We start from the raw sequence: 20,214 nt of genomic DNA on the forward strand, positions 1-20,214 counted from the left end.
CTATCAACAGCCTTATATTGTCCCTGCTTCAATCTTAATCACTAAGGGTTCAAGATCTTGGATCAATGGTTGCTGTCTTGTCGCATCCTTCCGTGATGCTTCATTGGTCCGAAGCTGGCGGTCCGGCTCAATCAAGGGGCCCGCTTCTCGGTCCGAGGCCGGAGAGCAACAACCGGGATTACATGACGATGACGTTGTAGGAAACGGGGAGTATCTTGAGAAAATGAATAAACGAAAAGTGCTAAGCTAGATTAGGTATCTGATCTTGGTCAAATGGCTCTGAGGACTAACGGAAATAACACAGCCGTAACACAACCCAAACTTATACCCAAGCTTCAAGAACACGATGATTATCCAGCAAGGTTTATGACCGTGAGAAGATGACACCGTGATCGCCTTAAGCTTCTTCTAAGATGGATAAAAGGCACCATCTCTACCTAGGGACTAGGCCAAATGCCAAGAACAAGAGAGGCTATGAGTGACATTGCAATAACACAACATAACAACACATCGACGATTATAACACAACGAGGGTTCGATGTCTGATCCACAATTGAAAGCGAGCAAGTATACATCAGATATCAAACCCCCGCTGTGTTATAATCACCAATGTGTTGTTATGTTGCACGAGAGCAAGTCTGCTATCTACCTCAGCGGCATCATACACCTCCTCATAAACGAGTCAACGGTTCCTGAGTCCCTACGAAAAGTAACTGATTCCTCGCCTCGCTCGTCGGAGACGTAGCCATGTAGTCACCACCTGGAATCCATTTACTCGGCGATGGCAGATTCGACAAGAATGACACATGCGCGGGAGAATTCCCAGACACTTCCCTAGCCAGCATACCATAGTCGACGAGTGACCAGAGGGTGTTTTCTGCTATGCCGTCTAGTTCGTCGGCGAGACAGGCTGCGTTGAATAGGTGGGCGTAGGATTCGGAATGGGCGTCGAATTCTCGGAGTTTGGTCAACTGGGAAAGTCAGTATTTGAGATAACGATGCAAGATGGGGGACAAACCATGTTGGGAACCATAGGCCACAAAACACCCAGTCTTTCCAACACCTCTATACACCGCTGATAATACCTCTGACTATCATACTGATCAACATCAACACCCTGATGCTGCGCTCCAAAAGCCAGAGAATGAATCCCCGCCGCGATGGAAGCACAGTACGTGTAGAACGAAGACTCCATCGGCACAACACCAGTAGTTCCCGCCACAAGCAGATCCGTAAGTTTTCTCGCATTTTCTTGCGCTGCGTGGAACGCGTTGGATGTGAAGCTTTTTGGAACTCTTGCTGCTATGGGACGAAGGCGGAGACGCAGCAGGAATGGGTGGTTTAGGAGACAGTAGCAGAGATGGAAGAGAGCGTGGGAAAAGACGAGGTGGCCGACTTGCTTTTCGTCAATGTTGGTGTCTGCTTGAGGTCCGTTTTGAACGAGATCCAGAATTGGTTGATCTTGGTTTTTGAGGTATGATTCGAGGAGTAGCAACGAAGCATTCGTCAAGGCAAAGTCGGATTGGGGATCTAGTGGTGTGAGCATTTCACCTGCACTTCTTCCATGGGCGTATTTCGTGCATCGTCCAAAGATTGATGTAGCCACGACAGCAAGCCCAAACGGACTCGGAGGATGAGCAAGAGGAACATCCCAACTGAGAACCTGACGCAGCGTAGGCACATTCTCACCATCTTCACCTCTATCTTGAAAAACGTCCTCGTTGCAGGGGAGGTGAAGAGTGCAGTCGTCGTCGGCGACTGCTGCAGGTCTTGAGCGGGCGCACGAGATTAACTTGTCGACGAGGTAGATGGACCAAAAGGTTCTTCTTCTTTCTTCACGTTCTGTTGGGGGGAGGAAGAATGAGGGTTCGGACATGAGGTCGACGTCTTGGGATAGACGGATTGCTAGACCGAGACGTAGCCAGCCTGAACTGATTCTTGCAGCTGGAGATATTGTTAGTCAAGGCCACACTGTTGTGAAGCATGAGACGTACCTGTATAATCAACGATTGCCAACAGAGTGACAGTCTGAATAACAGACAAGTCAAGGTTATTATCCACACTCAAATGATCCTCAATCACACACAGCCACGACTGTCGAGAATACGCATCCGAAGCCTGCTGAACCTTGCCCACGAAATAAGGCTGATCCGAGAACCTCACCGCATACGCAAGAACAGCAAACAACAGACATCTCGGAACAGACATTGTTGAGAGGCTCGCGTAGAAGGATGTGCGGTGGAAGAATGAGTATGGCTGGTTGTGGACGCGGGCAAAGTATGTGTCCACGAGGGATTGGATTACTTCTGGTGGTGGGAGTCCATCGAATGAGCTAGCTCGGTTAGTCACTGATGTTACTGTGTAGGTGGTTCTCTTACAAGTTGTTTAATACGGAGTTATGTACTATCGAGTCGAGATTCAAGTCTGATTGATCTTGGTTGTGATGCAGTGATGGCATGCGTCGAGGCGTCGAGTTGAACGCCGAGGAAGGTGATGCCTGGCTAAGAACAGTCAGTCGATACTCTCAAATGATATGAAAATGGCCTCAAGCTAAAGTCACTGCATAGAAGAGCGCCGGGCATCTTACACATGAGCATCAAAGTTGCCCTGGCTGAGCCTACTCAACGCCGACTCAAGCGACGAAATACGCTCCAACAACTGACTCTACCCCAAAATCAGCATCAAACACTCATATAAAACTTCATACATACACTTATCGCAGCACTAGAAACTCTAGGCACTGTATGCCCCGTCTCACCAGCCGTGACAGAATACGGCTCATAGACGCAACTCCGTCGGCTCTGTCGGCAGTGCATGCACACCGGGCGCTCACCGGAGCACTTGACCTTGCGTCGCCTACACACAAATGTTAGTATGCAACAGTATCGTCGTATGACATTAGCTAACCTGCAATTGGCGCATGCTTGACGGATTCGCTTTATCACGCCCGCATTCGTGGGCCGCGTGTCGTGTGTCTCCATGCCGAGCGGACCGAGGTGAGGGGAAGGGCGCGTTTGAGCAGGACTAAGCAGTAGGATGTGAGGTGAATAGGGACAAGACGAGATCACGGGATCTATCACTCCGGAGACAAAACACCAATGATTAGTTTGGGTTTCCTTTGGCGGGTTTGACAAGTTTGCAAAGAGAGAGGAGAGAGAAGAATCCGGGGAAATCCTGGGGTCGAGCAAATCTCCCCGCAGCCAGGAAACATGGATATTTCACGAGCTAGACTAAACTACTTCCTAAACCGTACTAGTTTCTTTTCTTTGTCGGAACCTAATCCAATAAAATGGTCCGCCTTTCCGTTCACGCATGTTCCCTTCTCTAGAGCTTGCTGCGCGTACGCGGTGCGTCCCAATCTACTGCTCTTCCTGCTTGGAACTCGCTAACACCAAAATGACCAGGTGCGGTTGGCTTCATCATCTCGCTGAAGAGAGTCTTGATGGTGCTGGCTTGCTCTGGGTGTCCTCCGTGGGTCCAGGCTGACGCGATCAATTCCTTGGACATTCGGAGAGCTTCAGGCGAGACAGATCGTAGTTTGACCAGCCAAGAATCCAATGCCTCGATTAACTTGGTCTGATCCTCCACGACACTCATGACTACTCCCTTGGCGTACAACTCTGATGGAGTAACGGGTCTCGCTGTCAAGATTGCTTCGCGAGCAAACGGTACACCCCATTCTCGGATCACGTACTTGGAGATTGTCGCAGGACAAAGACCGAGTTTGGCTTCACTAAGTGTGACCTTGGCGCCTTTGACACAGAGTCGAAGATCGCAAGCAAATGCCAGGCCGACTCCGCCTCCAAATGCCGGCCCGTTGAGAGCGGCGATTGTCGCCTTGGGGCTCTTGTCAATCGTGTCGAAAAGACGTTCGAGTCTGTCGAACTGCGCTTGTGCGACATCGTCATTCCCACCGACGGGAGTGCTCTTGCTAAGATCCATACCCGTGCAAAAGAACTTGCCACTACCTGTGAGCGCGATGCGATTGACGCTCGTGTCGCTAGCGACGTCTCGGAAGATAGAGGTTAGGTCTTCGATCATGGCGGTGGTGAGGGCGTTGCCGTTGCGAGGTCGGTTCATGGTGATTCTTAGATTCGCTCCAGATTGATCAACGATGAGACCGTCTGTTTCTTTGACGCGCTCCCAGGTCAACGGTCCGTGGGTCTTTTCTCGCGGTTTCTTCACGCGTCGCTCCTTGGACGACAAAGCAGCGCCAACGCGACTCGAAGTTGGCTGCGACAACTTGCCCGAGATCCAAGCCCCGACCGCTGCGAGTTTGGAGAGATTGACTCCAGTATGGACACCAGCCCGATCAAACATATAGACCAAGTCCTCAGTAGAGGCATTGCCCTTGGCTCCAGGCGCAAAGGGACATCCACCCAGACCAGCAACACTGCTGTCAAACACCCTAATCCCCAAGGTATAAGCCTCCCAAACGTTGGCGAGAGCTTGTCCATATGTATCGTGGAAGTGACCAGCTATCCGATCGAGGGGGATGTCGTTTGTCTTGAGGAGATGAAGGAGGTTTCGCACGTCTTTGGGGGATCCGACTCCGAGGGTATCGCCAAGGCTAACCTCGTAGCAGCCCATGTCGAGGAGGGTCTGCACGACCTTGAGAACGGCGGCCGGAGGAGTCCGTCCATCGAAGGGGTCTTCAAAGATGCAAGATACATAGCTAGTGACGAGTTAGTGCTGCATCGATAGAGCAAGTGTAGGTACTCACCCGCGAACCTTGCAGCCAAACTTCTTAGCTTCTTCACAAACGAGACGTGCTCTGGCGATACCTTGGTCCACGGTACAATTGATGTTTGCCCTGCTGAAGCCTTCTGAAGCGCTCACAAACACAGCGACTTCTTTGACACCCAATTGACGAGCAATATCGAGGCCCTTTCTGTTCGGAACCAATACCGGGAGTCGTAGCGATGCATCTCCAAGAAGCGCCTGTACCGGTGGACTCGACAAGACAGCGCGACAATCTTGTAGCTGGGGAACAGCCTTGGGAGACACGACGGATGTAACTTCTATCGTTTGGAGTCCAGCATCGTAAAGTCTGCGAAGTAGCTCTATCTTGACGTCTGTTGGGACTTGCTGCGAGATGTTTTGCAGGCCATCTCTGGCGCCAACTTCGACGATGCGGACGTGTGTAGTCATGATTAAAGATGAATGAATAGAGTATCCATCATTCAAGGCCTAGCCAGAGAGACGGAATAAATGAATGGAGTTACTCCCTCGCTCTTCCCGTGGATGCGATTTCCTCGCGGTCCGCATCTAAGATCCGTCGACAACCGAGATTCCCGTCGCGACCGGACCGATCGCCGCGGGGACCTTCCAAGGCATTTACCGTCTGTCGCTGCTTTTGACAGGCATTTGAACCGAGGTATATTCTTCCATGTTTTTATGCTTCTTTTATCACAAAGACATCTTTGTTCACTTTTTATCAATTTGCTTCCGCAGCAGTGGCATTTCTGATTGACATCTTCCCGCTGTTGATGGAGTCGCTCCGCCTCGGTCCGAAGCCCGAACATCATCTTTATTTACACCCATAATCCAGCTACAGATTGTTCTTCATCTTTAAATTACTCGATTTGGACTCTGCAGAGTTACTCCAGGTCAATTATCAACAATATGACTTCCATACATCAATACCCTGTCGAGCGTTCCAAGGTGTCGCTCCGAGATCAAGCTCACAAGGACAATCTCGCCAATTGGGAGCCCATACTAGAAAAGTATGAGAATGCGCTACAACAGGTATCTAGCGAAGGTACACTTGCTTCGCTTGAGAGGCATCAGACCAGAGGACAACTACTTCGTAAGTCCAAGGGCACACGCTGTGGGAGATGCGCTGACTGGCTTGCAGCAAGGGATCGCATCGCATTGCTTCTTGATCAAGACTCTCCGTTTCTAGAGCTGTGTCCGTTTGCTGGTTTTGGGAATACCAACTCCACACCCTCTGCCAACATTATTGCTGGCATCGGGACAGTGAGGTAGGTTGACGCTGGTATTCCTGAAGGAGCCCATGCTGACGATGAATAGCGGAAAGATCTGTCTCCTCATGTCACATATACCTACACAAAGTGGTGGAGCTTGGAACGAGATGACTGGTGAGTGCACTATGGTTTGATTCCGCACATTCACTAACAAATGGCAGTCGTCAAGGTGAACCGTATCTTGGAAATCGCCTCTGAGAACGACCTCCCCCTTATCTCTCTCGTGCAGTCCGTAAGTCTCAACCTCTCACACAGCCTCTTCAACATCAACTAAACCTCCAAGGCTGGTGTCTTCCTCCCCCAGCAATTCCGGGTCTTCCACAAAGGCGGTCAACTCTTCTACGACCTCGCCAACCGCTCATTCCAAGGCAAACCCTCATGTGCCATTGTATTTGGATCTTCAACTGCTGGAGGAGCCTATCACCCTGCTCTGTCCGACTATAGCATCTTTGTGGAGAATCAGGCTCAAGTCTTTCTTGGTGGTCCACCGCTGGTCAAGATGGCTACTGGGGAGGAAGTTGAGGCAGAGGAGTTGGGTGGTGCTAATGTTCATGGGTCAAAGACTGGCCTTGCCGATCAAGTCGCGACAGATGAGTAAGTCCAATATCTCACCTTTTAGCGAGTGATCCAAGCTAACATGCGCAGGTTTGATGCCATTCACAAGGCTAGGGATTGGGTCGCCTCGCTCAAGATCAAGCAGCGATTCCTCAAGACCAACGGTGAAATCTCGAATCCTCTTCCTCCACGATATCCCATCGACGATATCCTCTCCTTGGTAAACCCCGACATTCGAAAGGCGTTTGACATGAAGGAGGTTGTGTTGAGACTTGTCGATGATTCGCGGCTGGCTGTCTTTAAGCCCAAGTATGGAGTCAATATTTTGACGACGTGGGCACACATCATGGGTAAGCCGACAAGTGCTGCTGCAAGAATCATGGCTGATGAAATGTGTAGGTTTTCGGGTGGGAATTGTTGCCAACCAGATTTCTGTCATCAACCCCGATGAAGCTCTCAAAGCTGCTCAGTTCATCCGACTTTGCAACCAAGAGTAAGTCATCCCATTACATCCCCTCCCTGAAACCGCTGACACTTCCCTAGGGGTACACCCATCATCTTCCTTCACAACGTCACAGGCTTCATGGTAGGCACCAAAGCCGAGCACTCAGGCATCATCAAGGCTGGAGCGCAGCTCGTCTCCGCAGTTTCGTGCTCCCAGGTTCCTCACATCTCCATCATCATGGGTGCCTCCTACGGTGCTGGCAACTACGCCATGTGTGGTCGAGCGTACAAGCCCAGGTTCATCTTTACTTGGCCGACGGGCAAATGTAGCGTCATGGGACCTGATCAACTTGCCGGTGTCATGGAGCAGATCCAGTCCAAGAAGGCTCGGCCTGAGGGAGAAAAGGAGTCGACGGAAAAGGTTCAAGAGAAGACGGCGCAGTTTAAGCGACAGGTTCAGAGAGATGCTGAGAGCTACTCCACAAGCAGCATGCTTATTGATGACGGTATCATCGATCCTAGAGATACGAGGGAGGTATTGGGTATGTGTTTGGAGATTGTTTCAGGAAACGACAAGTCTGCTGGTCAAGGGTTCAGAGCTCTTGCGAGAATATAGTCGGCATGGTGCTGATCGTGTAAGCTACTGAGTTAGGATAGAAGTTGGGTATGGCGTGAATATAGATAGCATATTATTATAACCAAAGATCGCAACCTGTGCCTTTCATACAAATCCAAACCATTCTATCCCATAGTATACAAATCGCATCAAGTACAAATCTTACACCCTCCTTTTGCTAGTTATTACTTCAAACTCCTTATCTGAACTCTTCTCCAACTCCTTCTTGACCCACGAAGCAATACTCGAAGCAGCATCGTGAGGACTCTCAAGATGCAACTGGAAGAACCCCTGAAGCAGAGAAGGCGTAAACGTATCTTCTGGTATCGCGCTGGCGAATTGTTTTGCCAGCGCTCGTATCTCTTGCATGTCTAAATGTGTCGTGCAACCCAAGTCGGGAGAAAACATGCGGATAAACATTTCTTCTGCCGACTTTTTGCTTATGTTTCCGAGGAGCACCTTCATATCGACGCGGCCGGGTCTTATTAGTGCGCTGTCGAGCTGGTCTGGTCGATTTGTTGTCATTATAACGATGCGGCCTTCTTGTGATCCTACTCCGTCTAAGACGTTCAAGAGGCCGGATAGAGTGCAGTTTGGTGTGTGGTTGCCGTCCTGGTTGTGCTTTTCGTTGCTTGAGCGGTCTACCCATACGGCGTCAATGTCTTCGAGTAGAACGACACAACGTGGTGGAATCTCTTGAAACATTTGTTCTAGGTCGGCATCTGTGGCGACGCTTGGGATCTTGACTTCGTACAAGTCAAGACCAAACTCGCCAGCAATGGCCACAGACAGTGACGACTTTCCAGTTCCGGGAGGTCCGTAGAAAAGGTACCCTCTTCTGTAGGGCATGCTGCGGCTCTGATACCGCTTCTGAGTCTTGGGATCGAGGTAATTCCTGATATCGACGAGGAGATCCTGCTTCATCTCGTTGTCAAAGTGAACCGTGTCGAGGTGTCGAATCGGTTTTCGGGCTTTCGGCTTCCAAGCAAGACCATAGCGATCTCGAGCGTAAATAATGACAAAGAATTGTGTTTGTCTGTCGGAATATTCGCGACAGGTTTCGATAAATGTCTTGATGGGTTCTGCTGACCAACCGAAGCTGCTCACTGTAATTTCCTCACCTCCAATACCGTCGTAGCTAGGATCGGATAAAGAGGCAGAAAAATCATCAATTCTGCGGGTAATCAGAAAAAGACCCCTTCCGTACCAAATCCATCTCGTGTTCCAATGAGGACAATACTGAACAGAATGTCGTGTCTTTTTCAGCGCAGCAGCCCTGTCACCATTCGAGCGTCCGACATCGGTGCGACCAGTAAAAGATCGATAATGCCTCCCCCTATGATCCATGATCCATTTAACGACGCTCCGATTAAGAGGATCACCACCGGGAATTGTGACAGAGGCGAGGAAGAAGCGGCGGATGTAACCGTAGGCCTCGCGCCAGATGCGCTGCAGGAAGCGCCAGGCCGTGGGTACGGTTCCTGCAATTGCGATAAGCGACCCGATCTGCGTAATGTCGAGCTCCGACCAGCGAGAGCAGACATCGCTCATGACGCCTACGCCGTGGGACCATGGGTCGAGTAGGTGCTGGCCTGGAGAGGGGCCGAGATGAAAAGACATTTTGGTCAATTGGTCTCTGGAGAGACTGATGGCCAAGGGATTGATTGCTCACTAGCAATTGAGGCCAGCTACCATTGACATGCACCCTGATGCAGCAACAGGAGAACAAAAGCCACCGGAACAAGTGGAAATGGAAGAAACCAACCAATTACATGAGCGAAAGAATGACAAGAAGGCCAACCATTAGAACGGAGATTGATAAGGACAATTAACAATCGACGTGTCAAGCTCGAAAAGGGAGAGATCTGGGGAAAAAGAGTTTTTTCACTTTCAGAACTGCGCCACAGAAGAAGCCACATTGTTAAAGTTTTGTATGATGGGTTTGTGAGGAACGCTAACATGGGATCTCGGCTGTGATGTCAGACGGAAATGAGGGTGGAGACGGACTTTCTTTTGCGTTACCCGGGAGCTTGATTTCTCATCTTCCAGGGAATAGGGGCAGGACTTATTTGTGCTGATTACAAATGAGCGTAGGGGGAGGGCGCAAATTTGTCGTAATTTGTTACAACTTTGACGTTCACGCATAGACATTGTTGAGGACGAAATTCAGCAGAGTATGATTGTAATGGACAAATTGTTGCAAAGGTGACCAGACCCCGTTTAACAGCAGCCAGATATTCGGTCAATGCATTTTCTCATGTCGTTGAATAACTTCCGCTTCCATACCTCTCGAATATTGACACAGATTCTCTCTTGATACTGTCAACAAACATACATACATTCGAAACCTACCCGGAACTTCCACTTCCAATCCAATTCCTCACCCCTGTCACGCCGGGATCGGTTAATGCTCCCCAACGACTATCTTTCAGATGAAAAAATTGATTAGAGTCCTGTCTGGGTATATCGATTACAGGTCTCAAACACCCGTAGCTGCATTTTTGGCAGATGCGTTTCTTCCTGAGCTCAAACAGTCTGCTTTGCATGAAGCGCCTTCCACTGCTTCCCAGCACCGACATCCTCATCTTCGTGCCCCTTCATCTCCTTTACCCACTCAAAGTCCCCTCGTTTGACATACGTAAGAACAAGATCCTAATTCCATCATGTTAGCGTCACAACTCTATAGTCTCAGTTGTTGAACATACCCTTCCCAGAGTGAGGTTCAACGCCCCCTCAAAGTAAATCGGCTTGTACTCTTCCATGCGCGTTCTGTTCCTGATGAGATTGGTCATGTTGCTCGTCACAACTTCGGATTGCATCAAAGCTGCACGGCCTTGTTTGGCTCCTCCAGACTGGGCCACGTCGCCAATTGCGAAAATGTTTCCCTTGGATGATGGGAGGTGGTCGACTTGGAGAGTTGGCTTGACGAGTATTTCGCCAGTCGAGGCGACGCTCTTGGGTGAAAATGCAGCCAAGAGATCAGATCGAGGTCGTAGTCCAGTGCAGGGAATCTTTGGTTCGAAATTAGTGTAATCCGGTGTGACAGTTGGGTAATTATATGAACGTACGATCAAATCCCATATTCTCTTTTCGCCATTTGAAAGTGCAATCTGTGTCTCCCCTACAGCTTGACCAGACTGCGCAGGCAAAGCCGGTCGTTCTTTCAGCAACACCTCAATGTTCTTTTTGCGAAGAGTAGAAAGGACAAGCTCGTGCAGCTTTGCCCCGAATCTTGGCAGAAGTTGATCTCTCGAATGTATGAGCGTTAACTGCTTGTCAGGGTACTTCTCTCTGATCTCTGTTACCAGCTCGACACCCACTGCACCCCCGCCAACAACCGCGATGCGCTCCGCCTTGTTGATTCGTTGTTGAAATCCCTGTAGTTCCGTGATGCATCCTTCTCGATCACGCGACTTGAGACGCGCGGGTGGTGGCTGAGCGGCTCCGGTGGCGATAACCAGATAATCGTAGCTCAACCTATTACCACTGGCCATTTCAATGTCTGTATCTGTGACCTCGAGAGCCTCGTCACAAACACGCTGGAAGATGCCTTCCGGTGCATCATCAGCGATGTTATCGTAAGGAATAAACGCCTTTGACTCTCGTCCTGAAAAGACGGAGTTTCTGGGAAACGCAAAGGCATAGTTAAAGTGAGACTGCTTCTCCAGAAGAACAACTCGATACCCAGAAGGAAGGGTGTTGGCGAGTCGTTGTACAAGATAAGATCCCGCAAAGGAACCCCCGACGACTACCACATTGCGTGGGTTAGGTGAAGCTCGATAGGTGTGTCTGTGGATGGCTGATTGTACTCGCTGAATGACGAATCTGAAGGTGAATGTCGTGATAATCTTGACAAAGCTGAGGTAGAGACTCAGCTCCTGGAGTTTCATCTTGACCAAGTGGATAAACGACACATACTCACATCAAGATCAACACTTCCAACGTTCCATGCTGTCTTTATAAACTCTACGCTAATTAGCGCGGTTCATAATGAAACTTCGGGCTTCAAGGATCCAATATGCCGTCGTCGGTGAATTCAACTGATCCATAACGGAGATAATCGGTGGACGGTTGGCCAAAGCACATCCTCGCCCCAGACCGCACCAATAATCACCCTTTCAGTTCCTGTTTCTTTTCGTCGGACTCGGTCCTAAAAACCGAGTTTTGTCAGCCGGGCAGGCGGTATGAAAAAAACACCGCCAGTACTGGCACCAAAATTGTATGGGGAGAGTGGCGGTGTTTTTTTCATACCGCCTGCCGGGTCAGCATGTTCGGCCGGTCCCCTCGGGCCCGTCATCTCCGGGCTGTGGGGCACTCTCGGAGATAGTCACGTAGCATGCCATCCTGGAGTCTCTCACATTTTGGGAGAAATGACATTCTACGACGGGCGGATAGCTCTCTCTATCGGAAGGAAACACCTCACTAGAGGACAAACAATCTGTCTCGGATTTTCAGGGGCGACGACATAACCTTGGACATGCCCGCTATCCAGTATCGTGGTTATTCTTACTGTGTGTACTGATGACAAGAAATGATCCTCTGGCTCAGTTCCCATCAAGGGCCGGGCTGCAACTATAACAAAGAACAGATTATAAAATGAGAAGAAACTATCAGCCACAAAAGCAAAAGACGCGGTTGTTAATACATGACGGCATCAAAACCTAATACCGTAAAAGACCTCAACCTAATTTTTGACTTGCTATTGCGGCAACTATAGAAGAATGACTACAGACCAAACTTCATAATATTCCAAATCAACAAGAATAAATTTGGCAATTTTCGGGACCCTTTATCCCAGTAGAGCCGACAGCACCACATTTCAAACACAAAAGGAGGTTTCTTTAGAATAGGGGCGCAAAAGAAAGGGGACTGCTCAATTTGGGAAAATGGAGACGCCTAAAGAGACCTCTCTCCCACCGTTCCGCTTGAATGATAGTCCTTCCTCCTTTCCTCGTTTGTTATGTCCATCGATTCTTCTCTTCACCACCATATATTATTCCATGTTAATCCACTCCGTCGATCAAAACGACAGACTCATCCCCTTTCCGTCACAGGTGAGGCTCATTGCTCCAGTGTTCATCTTGGATCAGTGATTCGAGAGCCTGCTCCTGGAAGTTAAAAGTCTCAAGGGAGTTGCTATCTGGAAAGCTGAAAATAGAGTCATACTCCGAGCCGCCCATAGCCTGCGAAAACCCTCCCCAGGTGCCAAGTGTATAGCTATCCAACTCTGCCTTTTGAGAGGACGAGAGCGGTTGATTCTGGAGACTTGATGTCTCAGTAGCAAGTTGGGTAAAGTCTGAGCCAGCGGAAGTGAACTCGGGCACCGTCAGGGCAGTGGAATGATTGCCCAAATCCGCACTGGTGGTGCTGATGTGCCCGCCAAACTCGGAAAACAAGCGTCCTTCAGTCGTCATCTCCTGAAGAATATTCCCTGAGTTGTTCTCGGGGAAATGAGAATAAAAGCCATTTTCCTGGGGAGCCACAGCTGTTAATGACACTTCTGGAGATCGACTGAACGTCGAGCTCCTGCTCCTTGGTGTTGGATACAGAGTTTGCGGGTCAAACTTCAACTCAGTTCCGGCCACACCTGGGAGTTGCAGCAGGTTGCTTTCTCGCCGAGTTGGCTTTGCAACCAGCACTTGTTCCTCCTTCATCCATCCATCCAATTCTTCCTCTGGACCTTTAACATTGATTTGCGGCTTCAGGTTGGAGTCCTTTGACCCCGGCACCTGCGAGAGCATCTCTTTCACTGCGGCCTTGACCGCATCTTGGATATGTTGTTCCAGCTGTGTTTCTCCCGAGGTCCGAGTTGATCCCATCAAGGCAAGTCCTCCATTTAGGTTTTTGCCAGCTTGACTTATTGAGCTTTGCCGGCTTGCCATCACATTCGGCGAGATGTGCTCCGCCAGACCTGATTGCGGCGCTGTCAACCTTCTGGTAACAATTTTAGGTAGGTCCTGCATCAACATCTGTTGATAAATATCTGGGATTTCCGGCACCTCTGGTTCGTAGTCTAGAGCAAAATTAGTCTTGAATTTAATTTGGGAAAGACAAGGTTCCTACATGGGCTTGGAATGTTTTTCTCGTCTGGAAAGATGATCCTGTATATCGCACGCCACTTCTCTTCTTCGTCCAAAGATTTCTGATACATCTTTCTGCTCCTTAACTGCTTCTCCTGTTCTTTGTTGATGCCATAGGATCCCGATGGTGGTTTCTTCCGACATGAATTCCGAATATGCTCGTCAAACGCAGGCCCAGTTTCAAACTGTTCAAAGCACTTCTCGCATTGGGTGCTTGTCAACATATGTCGGCGAAAGATGTGTTCCCTGTAAATAAAACATTAGCATTCGGTGGTGCTATAGAACTTAGCTTATACTGACTTGACTCTGTGGACGCTATCCCAGCCAGGGCCGACGCATGTTCGTGAACTCATGAATGCCTGCCGATCGTACTTGTAGAAAGGACAAGCGAATTTCCTCTTTTCCTCTTCTTCATCCTTTCTTTTCTTCCCGTTCTTTGTCTTGCCGTTTGCTTCGCCGAGCTCGTCAGAGTCGCCCTCTTCTTTCTCTCCTGATTCTTGTTTTCTTTTCTTGTAGCCCTTGACTGGCCCGTTCGTGCCTTCGTCGTAGTGAGAACTTTGCTGATCGTGGTGTCTCTGCCTTTTTGGTGGCTTTTGTGAAGCTTCACCGTCCGCTGGAGCTCTTGAACTGCTGTCTTCTGTCCTCTTGATAAAACCTGCGTTGTCTTCCGGGTCGCTGTTACTGCTGCCAAGTTTTCTGTTAGTGGTAATGAAACCCTTCTCTTTCGTTAAAAAAGCCCAAGGCTTCTGTTCCAACCGCACATACCCTTTGAACTTGTGTAAATAGTTTCTGATCGTTTTCTCGTGTCCGTTCAGCCCGACCACTTGCAAGATATAATTTGCATCCTCAAGAATAGGAGACGGTCCGTTGATACATGTATCCTTTCTGTTCTGTCTGACAAAGGAACTACATTGCGAGCAGCTAGGGCCTGGTTGACCAGACGTCTTCAGCGTTTGAGATGAACTGTCAAGGGTCAAGACCACATTTCTTGTCTTTTCTTGTTGAAAGTACGGGGCAAAAACCTCGATGCACATAGAGTCGTCAGAGGTGACCCCCCTGTGGCTGCTTGTTTTTGGGTATTTATCCGATCGAGCACGAACTAGAGCATCCGTCGAGTACTTGCTTTCTGCGACCTGTAGCCCATAGAACCAGCGAGAAGCCCGTTGAGAGAAGCTGTCAAACCAAGACGAAGACGAAGACGAAGAAGGCAAAGGGTTGAAAAAGCTGCGTATGGTCCGCAGAAGAGGGTTCTTGGGGAAAAGACATTGAAGAGAGCCAGACGCCCAGATAGGTGTAAGTGGGAGCCAAGGGTTTGTCTGCCGCTGTATACTCTGCAGAGGCCTCAGAGAGTCCTGGTCTATGCAAAAGTCGTCTAGGCAGTAGTGTGTAGCGCGCATAGCTATCGTCAGGGACTTTTCCACGAGGAAAGGATCTGCGCTGGGTGTCGCCACCAGCTTTCCCCTGCCTTTACAAGGCCAAGAATTGCTGGGAGAGTCGAAGGCATGTTCAAATATTTTGAATACCCGAATAACGCTGCGTAAACATTGCCTGAGGTCGTGCCTGAGGTCATCCCAGTGCGGGGACTCCCGACTAGGCTGCACACTGAGAGTACGAGAAATCATCGATGAAGGGGCTTCGACCGGTTGTCTCGCGCATGGAGTGATGATGGGATTATCTGGAGTGGTTTTAAGCGATAGATTGACGTAGAAAAAGGCTCCGGAAGCCGTTTGAGTCAGGACCTACGCGTCGACGTGATGATGCAAAGTTGAAGTTGGATGGCTGGGGGTGTCCAAGCCTCCTTTGTGCCCTCTGAGAACCACAGTTGTGCGAGGCAGCAAGGCCCAATAAAAGGTGGTCACAGCCTGATTTGGTTTGGTGGGGCGGGCCGCATTTCACTGTGGCCAAGTATTCTCTGTTAACACTCTACCTCTTCTCCCAAGCAGCCTTATCTATGCTGCCTGTGTTATTTTTTGCCTCCTCTAGCAATGTCCTTGGACTGCATGCGTACCTAAGATCTGCTGCATCTCTAGCTTACGTCTTACCCCTGTCATTCAGTCAACTGGTCCATGCTTGACTGACACCATCATGGTGCAAAGGACCAATGCCCAAGGACCCCAAATGACTGATAAAAGAAAGCATCAACTAAATGCATATTAGAACTTCCTGACATCCTTCTCGAAGAGTCTAGAACGAGTCACAAATGGTGACGCACAGAAGGCCTCATGTCAAGCCCCATGACGCCTGCACGAATTCAACAGCAACACAGCAAATAAGCGTCAAGCACATCAACAGCACCATCAACAAGATAATATCCAGGACGGAAATTGAGGTCCTGGAGACTAACCGAGGTAGGCGGCCTTCTTCGGTCAAAGGCATGGCTACGTGGCATTGCCGTATTGCAACCAAGTGCGAGGCGACCTACAGGCGATTGGAGAATAGTAAACACCATCTCTCAAAACATTCGACTTATCATGCACGATTCTACCAGTAGTGTTATGGGAGTCATGGCATAACAAGCCTCAAACCCACCGTCTACCTCTCAGGTATGCTTCTCCTGCACCCTTCAAGATGCGCAGAATAACACCCATTGCAGATACACCTGTGCTGACAAGAATACACAGTTGCGGAGCTTACTGAGCAGTTACCGAGGGGACCTGAAGGTCCCGATAGAGGCATCTTCTCGTTTATCACTGTCATCCCGATATCCCGTACAGGGTATGGATGGTTCCACGGCTTCGGCAAATATAAGAATCCGGGGGGATCTTACGTGGGCCAAGAATGACAAAGGCTGGCTGTGCCTCTGGTTTGGGCATAGAGATGTGACAGATGCTTACGCATGTGGAATCTCGACGAGAAGCCATGGCTGCAGTTGTGAATATTCTGCAATACCCATATCAAGAGCAAGCAGAAACCGCAATGCTTCTTGCTCGGTAAGCCCGGATTTAAATCCTGCTTACCCGCTTATTAAAGTTCTGGACGCTTCTCTTGAGCCTGTCATCCTCACTACCGTTTGGGATCGTCTGCGCGGATGCCCGGGACGACATGGGAATGGGTAAATAGCATATCCAGGCTCCCTTTCTCGATTTGTTTTCCATTTGTCCTACAATCACAGGTGACATTCCATTTCGGTGATGCTCGAGTAATGGGATCGGTTGAGTCCGCATTGATGGCCCTCTATCTGAAACAGGGGACCGGTGGTGCCTGGGCATAAGCAATGTGAATCTATTCATGCCTTACCAGTAGAGGCATAGCGGGCGGGTGCCTTGCCGGCTCATCAAACGGGTGTGAGATGAGTCCAAACGGGTCATCTTCATCACCGTGAAGAACGGAGGCAGAACACCGTCGACTGTTCGCCAATCGCCAAGACTAAGCACGAGCAGATTTTACTTATGAGGTGCTTAGTGGTATTTCTCTATTTATACCTCGATCCCCTAGAGTTTGTAAGCTTGGTGAGATGGCAAGCCAGGAATAGTCTGTCTGATGAGGTGCCGCCGGAATAAACTTCACGTGTGAAATTCGAGTTGATATGAGAAAAACGACCAGGACACCACACAAGATGTACCTCTTAACATTTCATAACATTCATTTTTCTTACCATTTCCACCATTGGTCCTGCGAGACCCAAACACCACTTCCAGGGCAACCCTTAGATGGCCAGAGTCAAGCATCCCGATGACGCAGCCCGCTTTGAGGTCTGTCGACCACCAATCGGTCTGTTCCACTAGGCCGTTTTCCGTCAAGGATCGTTAGGCAGCTATGCAAAAGTCCTGCACCAAAGTCCAAGGCAGACCACGCCATTCTTCAGCGCGCTGTCGCGGAACACACAGAGCCATGGCGGTCCAGTATGGACCAGGGCTTCCCGGATCGGCGGAAGGACGCGCTAGTTGCATCTGACAGCTCATTGAAGACAGCCCTGTTTCATGGATGGATCAAGGATGTTCCCTAGATCAAGCCGTGCCATGAAACATTGACTAAATCTTCACTCACTCGCCCCTTGTGGACCTGTTTCTCGCCCAAGAAATCCCCAACTTCACGGATGGGATTTTAGACCGTTAAAAGGTGTGAATCGCTGAAGCACAAGAAATGCAGCGAAACTGAACTAGCATTGCTCACCATGCAGACGCCTACGGCCACGCTGCGCCTTGTGCACGACTAGCTCACCGCAATTTCATGGCGGTCAGGTAGCGAAATTTTCGCCAAGTTTAGCGTATTCGGCGTTCTTGTCTTACAGACTTACACCGTCATGCCTCATTGCGCCAGAATACGCAGACGAGAGGTTGCTATCGCAACCTGGCCCTCGGGTGATCAGGCCTGCTCCAAAGCCAGCCAGGGGGAGACAGCCCTGTTTGACCGTAGCCAGTTACCTGGACCAAGACGGCTCTTTATAGCTACCGCAATGTCCGGTAGAGAAGCGATATGCCTCCCAATTGGGCCAAAAAGACCTGATCAGCTCGGCTCTCTCCAAGCCACAGCGCCTACAACACCTCGATACGCACCCGCTACCGGTACTGTATGTTTGCTGAAGCTGCTTTTATTTTGACTATTATTAGACTGTACGATCGCATCAGAGTGAGGCTGGACGACGGTTGAGTGAAGAATCCAACATCGCAGCCAAGAGTGTCGATCACCATGTTGGCAGCCGCATGAACGCACTCGAAACTCTAAGCCACAATCTACGCGTGTCCGTTTCAGATCGAAGGATCTCATCCAAGCTCATGTACATACATTCGCCTTCGAAATAAAAGAGTGTTCTAGATTCCTCCATGTGCGCCCTGAAACCTTCAGTCGTACAGCATGACGAATACCCAAGGGCGTCATCAGAAGTGTTCAGAGCCAAGCAAAGAAGCGAGGCTGAGTACTCATACAGCCTTGAGTGACGCGTAAAATATTCATGTTTGCATTGTTCTTTGAGTTTTGCCGTGCCCCTGATCTGCTTCGTCGTTGACTTTGAGATAAGGCAAGCGATGATTCGCCACCCGAGGAAACTTCAGCAAGCCACACAAGAAATTTGCCAAGCCCTCCATGAGTCGTGCCTCAGCGAATCACCTGATGAGGGCTCGAAATGTCTTAAAAAAAAAACATGGTTATCGACCACAGCCAGCCCGGTTCGGTATTATTCGTGTCACCGAGGCTGGGACACCCTTGCAACCACTAGTATCGATAGCTTCACCGCGGCAGTTCAACTCTCGCCCTGTTAAAGATTTGTTGGCTGCTGATCGCCAAATCCTCCCGCTAAGCGCTAAGCGATCAACATGTTTTAAAACATGGATAAAGCCTTATCCACGCCTCACTCTAAACGATGCTGTGCTTCCAACAAGTATCGAAGGATCCGAATGAGTCAGACTACTAACCGTAAACTAGCCCTATTGACTCAAACTGGCTGTTGACTCAATCAAAGTTAGGCTGCAATAGCATCAGATGACAGGGCATTCCGTGGGGGCCTCACTATGCCCGGTTTGCAACAAAGAGGCCAGCGGAGCCCAGGCCATTGGGAGAAGCAGCATGGCCTCGTGACAGGCCTTTTGGTGTCCAAGCTGTAAGGCCGTCCAGAGGGTTTCTTGATTGGCTTGGCGTTCCCATGTAATTTAGGGGACATTGGCGACTTGTGTCCTCGTGTTAAATCGGAGCATGATTGGTCCGCAACCCCGGCAATATCACCCTTCCTTTGTTGTTCAGTCGACTAATAGATCTCTTCAATGATTTGAATGGAACTCTATAGCTTTGTGTTCAATGTCTTGATACTACAAACAGCTTATTCACTAGTGTTACTTCATTCCAGCGTAATCTACAAACACAGCACCAAGACTTACGCGAGCCGCAAGTGCTCTTGACGTCTGAAATCGCCAAATTAACCAATACAGCATAAAACATACGAGCTGTGTGTATAGTCTGTTAACAAGAGCTTTTTCTTTTTATAACGGAGGCCTTTAACTACTGGCGGTGTCTCTGAAGACTAGGAATAGTCTACTGGTACCTGTCGAGTGCAAGACTAACTATATAGGTAAGGACGTCAACATGGGGAATTACAGGCAAGTTTCATAGTTAGAAAACTAAACCCTCGAAATTTCCGGGTGTCTTTCTGTCATTGTGCAACTCATAGTTGTGGAAAGTTACAGTTTAGTTACGGTTGCAACTAGAGAAACGTTTGACAAAGGCTTTCACGACGACATCACCACTTCAGCAATGACAAACCCCGCCGAATCAGGATCTCATGATGTCTATCGAATCAATCTTCTGTGGCTTATGGAAGTGGCGTGTTCACGACTGAAGTGACGACGTACGACTCGTCAGTCACAGGCTTGGCTCGGCGCACCGAGACCTCCGAGGTAATGTGGCCTGTTCGAGGCAGCCACTTAGCACACACCAAGAGAGAGCACAACCAACTCCTTGATGCCCGAAGCCGAGGTATACGTCAACGGGTTACCTGGCAGTGGCAATTGTAGCATCACGGGGTTGCCGATATCGGTTACACTCGGAGCCGAGAACTTCGCCTCAGTGGCAATAGTGGACAACGACGTCTGTCTCAACTGGA

The 20,214-nt window shown here is 49.5% G+C and overlaps 7 protein-coding genes across 7 annotated transcripts; 2 read left to right on the forward strand and 5 right to left on the reverse strand.

Annotated features, from left to right (window-relative positions):
* Nucleotides 1-671: 671 nt before the first annotated feature.
* Nucleotides 672-2,319, reverse strand: NECHADRAFT_34488 (uncharacterized protein; the record flags this gene model as incomplete). Its single annotated transcript, XM_003044003.1, has 3 exons — nt 672-971; nt 1,019-1,944; nt 1,995-2,319. Coding segments are annotated over 3 exons (1,551 nt in total), but the record flags the coding sequence as incomplete, so codon positions are not given.
* Nucleotides 2,320-3,324: 1,005 nt separating this feature from the next.
* Nucleotides 3,325-5,151, reverse strand: NECHADRAFT_34636 (uncharacterized protein; the record flags this gene model as incomplete). Its single annotated transcript, XM_003044004.1, has 2 exons — nt 3,325-4,675; nt 4,724-5,151. 2 exons carry the CDS (start codon nt 5,149-5,151, stop codon nt 3,325-3,327), a joined length of 1,779 nt encoding a protein of 592 aa, XP_003044050.1.
* Nucleotides 5,152-5,625: 474 nt separating this feature from the next.
* On the forward strand, nt 5,626-7,602 carry NECHADRAFT_76985 (uncharacterized protein; the record flags this gene model as incomplete). The annotated part of the gene is made up of 8 exons (XM_003043893.1): nt 5,626-5,809; nt 5,858-5,984; nt 6,034-6,101; nt 6,149-6,219; nt 6,271-6,581; nt 6,633-6,892; nt 6,942-7,035; nt 7,086-7,602. The coding sequence occupies 8 exons, from the start codon at nt 5,626-5,628 to the stop codon at nt 7,600-7,602; spliced, it is 1,632 nt and encodes a 543-aa protein (XP_003043939.1).
* Nucleotides 7,603-7,764: 162 nt separating this feature from the next.
* Nucleotides 7,765-9,222, reverse strand: NECHADRAFT_91444 (uncharacterized protein; the record flags this gene model as incomplete). The annotated part of the gene is made up of 1 exon (XM_003044005.1): nt 7,765-9,222. The coding sequence occupies one exon, from the start codon at nt 9,220-9,222 to the stop codon at nt 7,765-7,767; it is 1,458 nt and encodes a 485-aa protein (XP_003044051.1).
* A 906-nt stretch (nt 9,223-10,128) lies between these two features.
* NECHADRAFT_91445 (uncharacterized protein) lies at nt 10,129-11,492 on the reverse strand (the record flags this gene model as incomplete). The annotated part of the gene is made up of 3 exons (XM_003044006.1): nt 10,129-10,254; nt 10,308-10,613; nt 10,671-11,492. 3 exons carry the CDS (start codon nt 11,490-11,492, stop codon nt 10,129-10,131), a joined length of 1,254 nt encoding a protein of 417 aa, XP_003044052.1.
* A 1,158-nt stretch (nt 11,493-12,650) lies between these two features.
* On the reverse strand, nt 12,651-16,726 carry NECHADRAFT_76988 (uncharacterized protein; the record flags this gene model as incomplete). Its single annotated transcript, XM_003044007.1, has 11 exons — nt 12,651-13,615; nt 13,666-13,928; nt 13,983-14,378; nt 14,448-15,357; nt 15,426-15,489; nt 15,895-15,923; nt 16,105-16,163; nt 16,212-16,281; nt 16,450-16,482; nt 16,517-16,562; nt 16,640-16,726. The coding sequence occupies 11 exons, from the start codon at nt 16,724-16,726 to the stop codon at nt 12,651-12,653; spliced, it is 2,922 nt and encodes a 973-aa protein (XP_003044053.1).
* A 1,199-nt stretch (nt 16,727-17,925) lies between these two features.
* NECHADRAFT_76989 (uncharacterized protein) lies at nt 17,926-18,424 on the forward strand (the record flags this gene model as incomplete). Its single annotated transcript, XM_003043894.1, has 2 exons — nt 17,926-18,192; nt 18,233-18,424. The coding sequence occupies 2 exons, from the start codon at nt 17,926-17,928 to the stop codon at nt 18,422-18,424; spliced, it is 459 nt and encodes a 152-aa protein (XP_003043940.1).
* Nucleotides 18,425-20,214: the final 1,790 nt, after the last annotated feature.

This window comes from Fusarium vanettenii, assembly GCF_000151355.1.
Source record: "Fusarium vanettenii 77-13-4 chromosome 2 genomic scaffold NECHAsca_26_chr2_2_0, whole genome shotgun sequence".
NCBI classification, from domain to species: domain Eukaryota; kingdom Fungi; phylum Ascomycota; class Sordariomycetes; order Hypocreales; family Nectriaceae; genus Fusarium; species Fusarium vanettenii.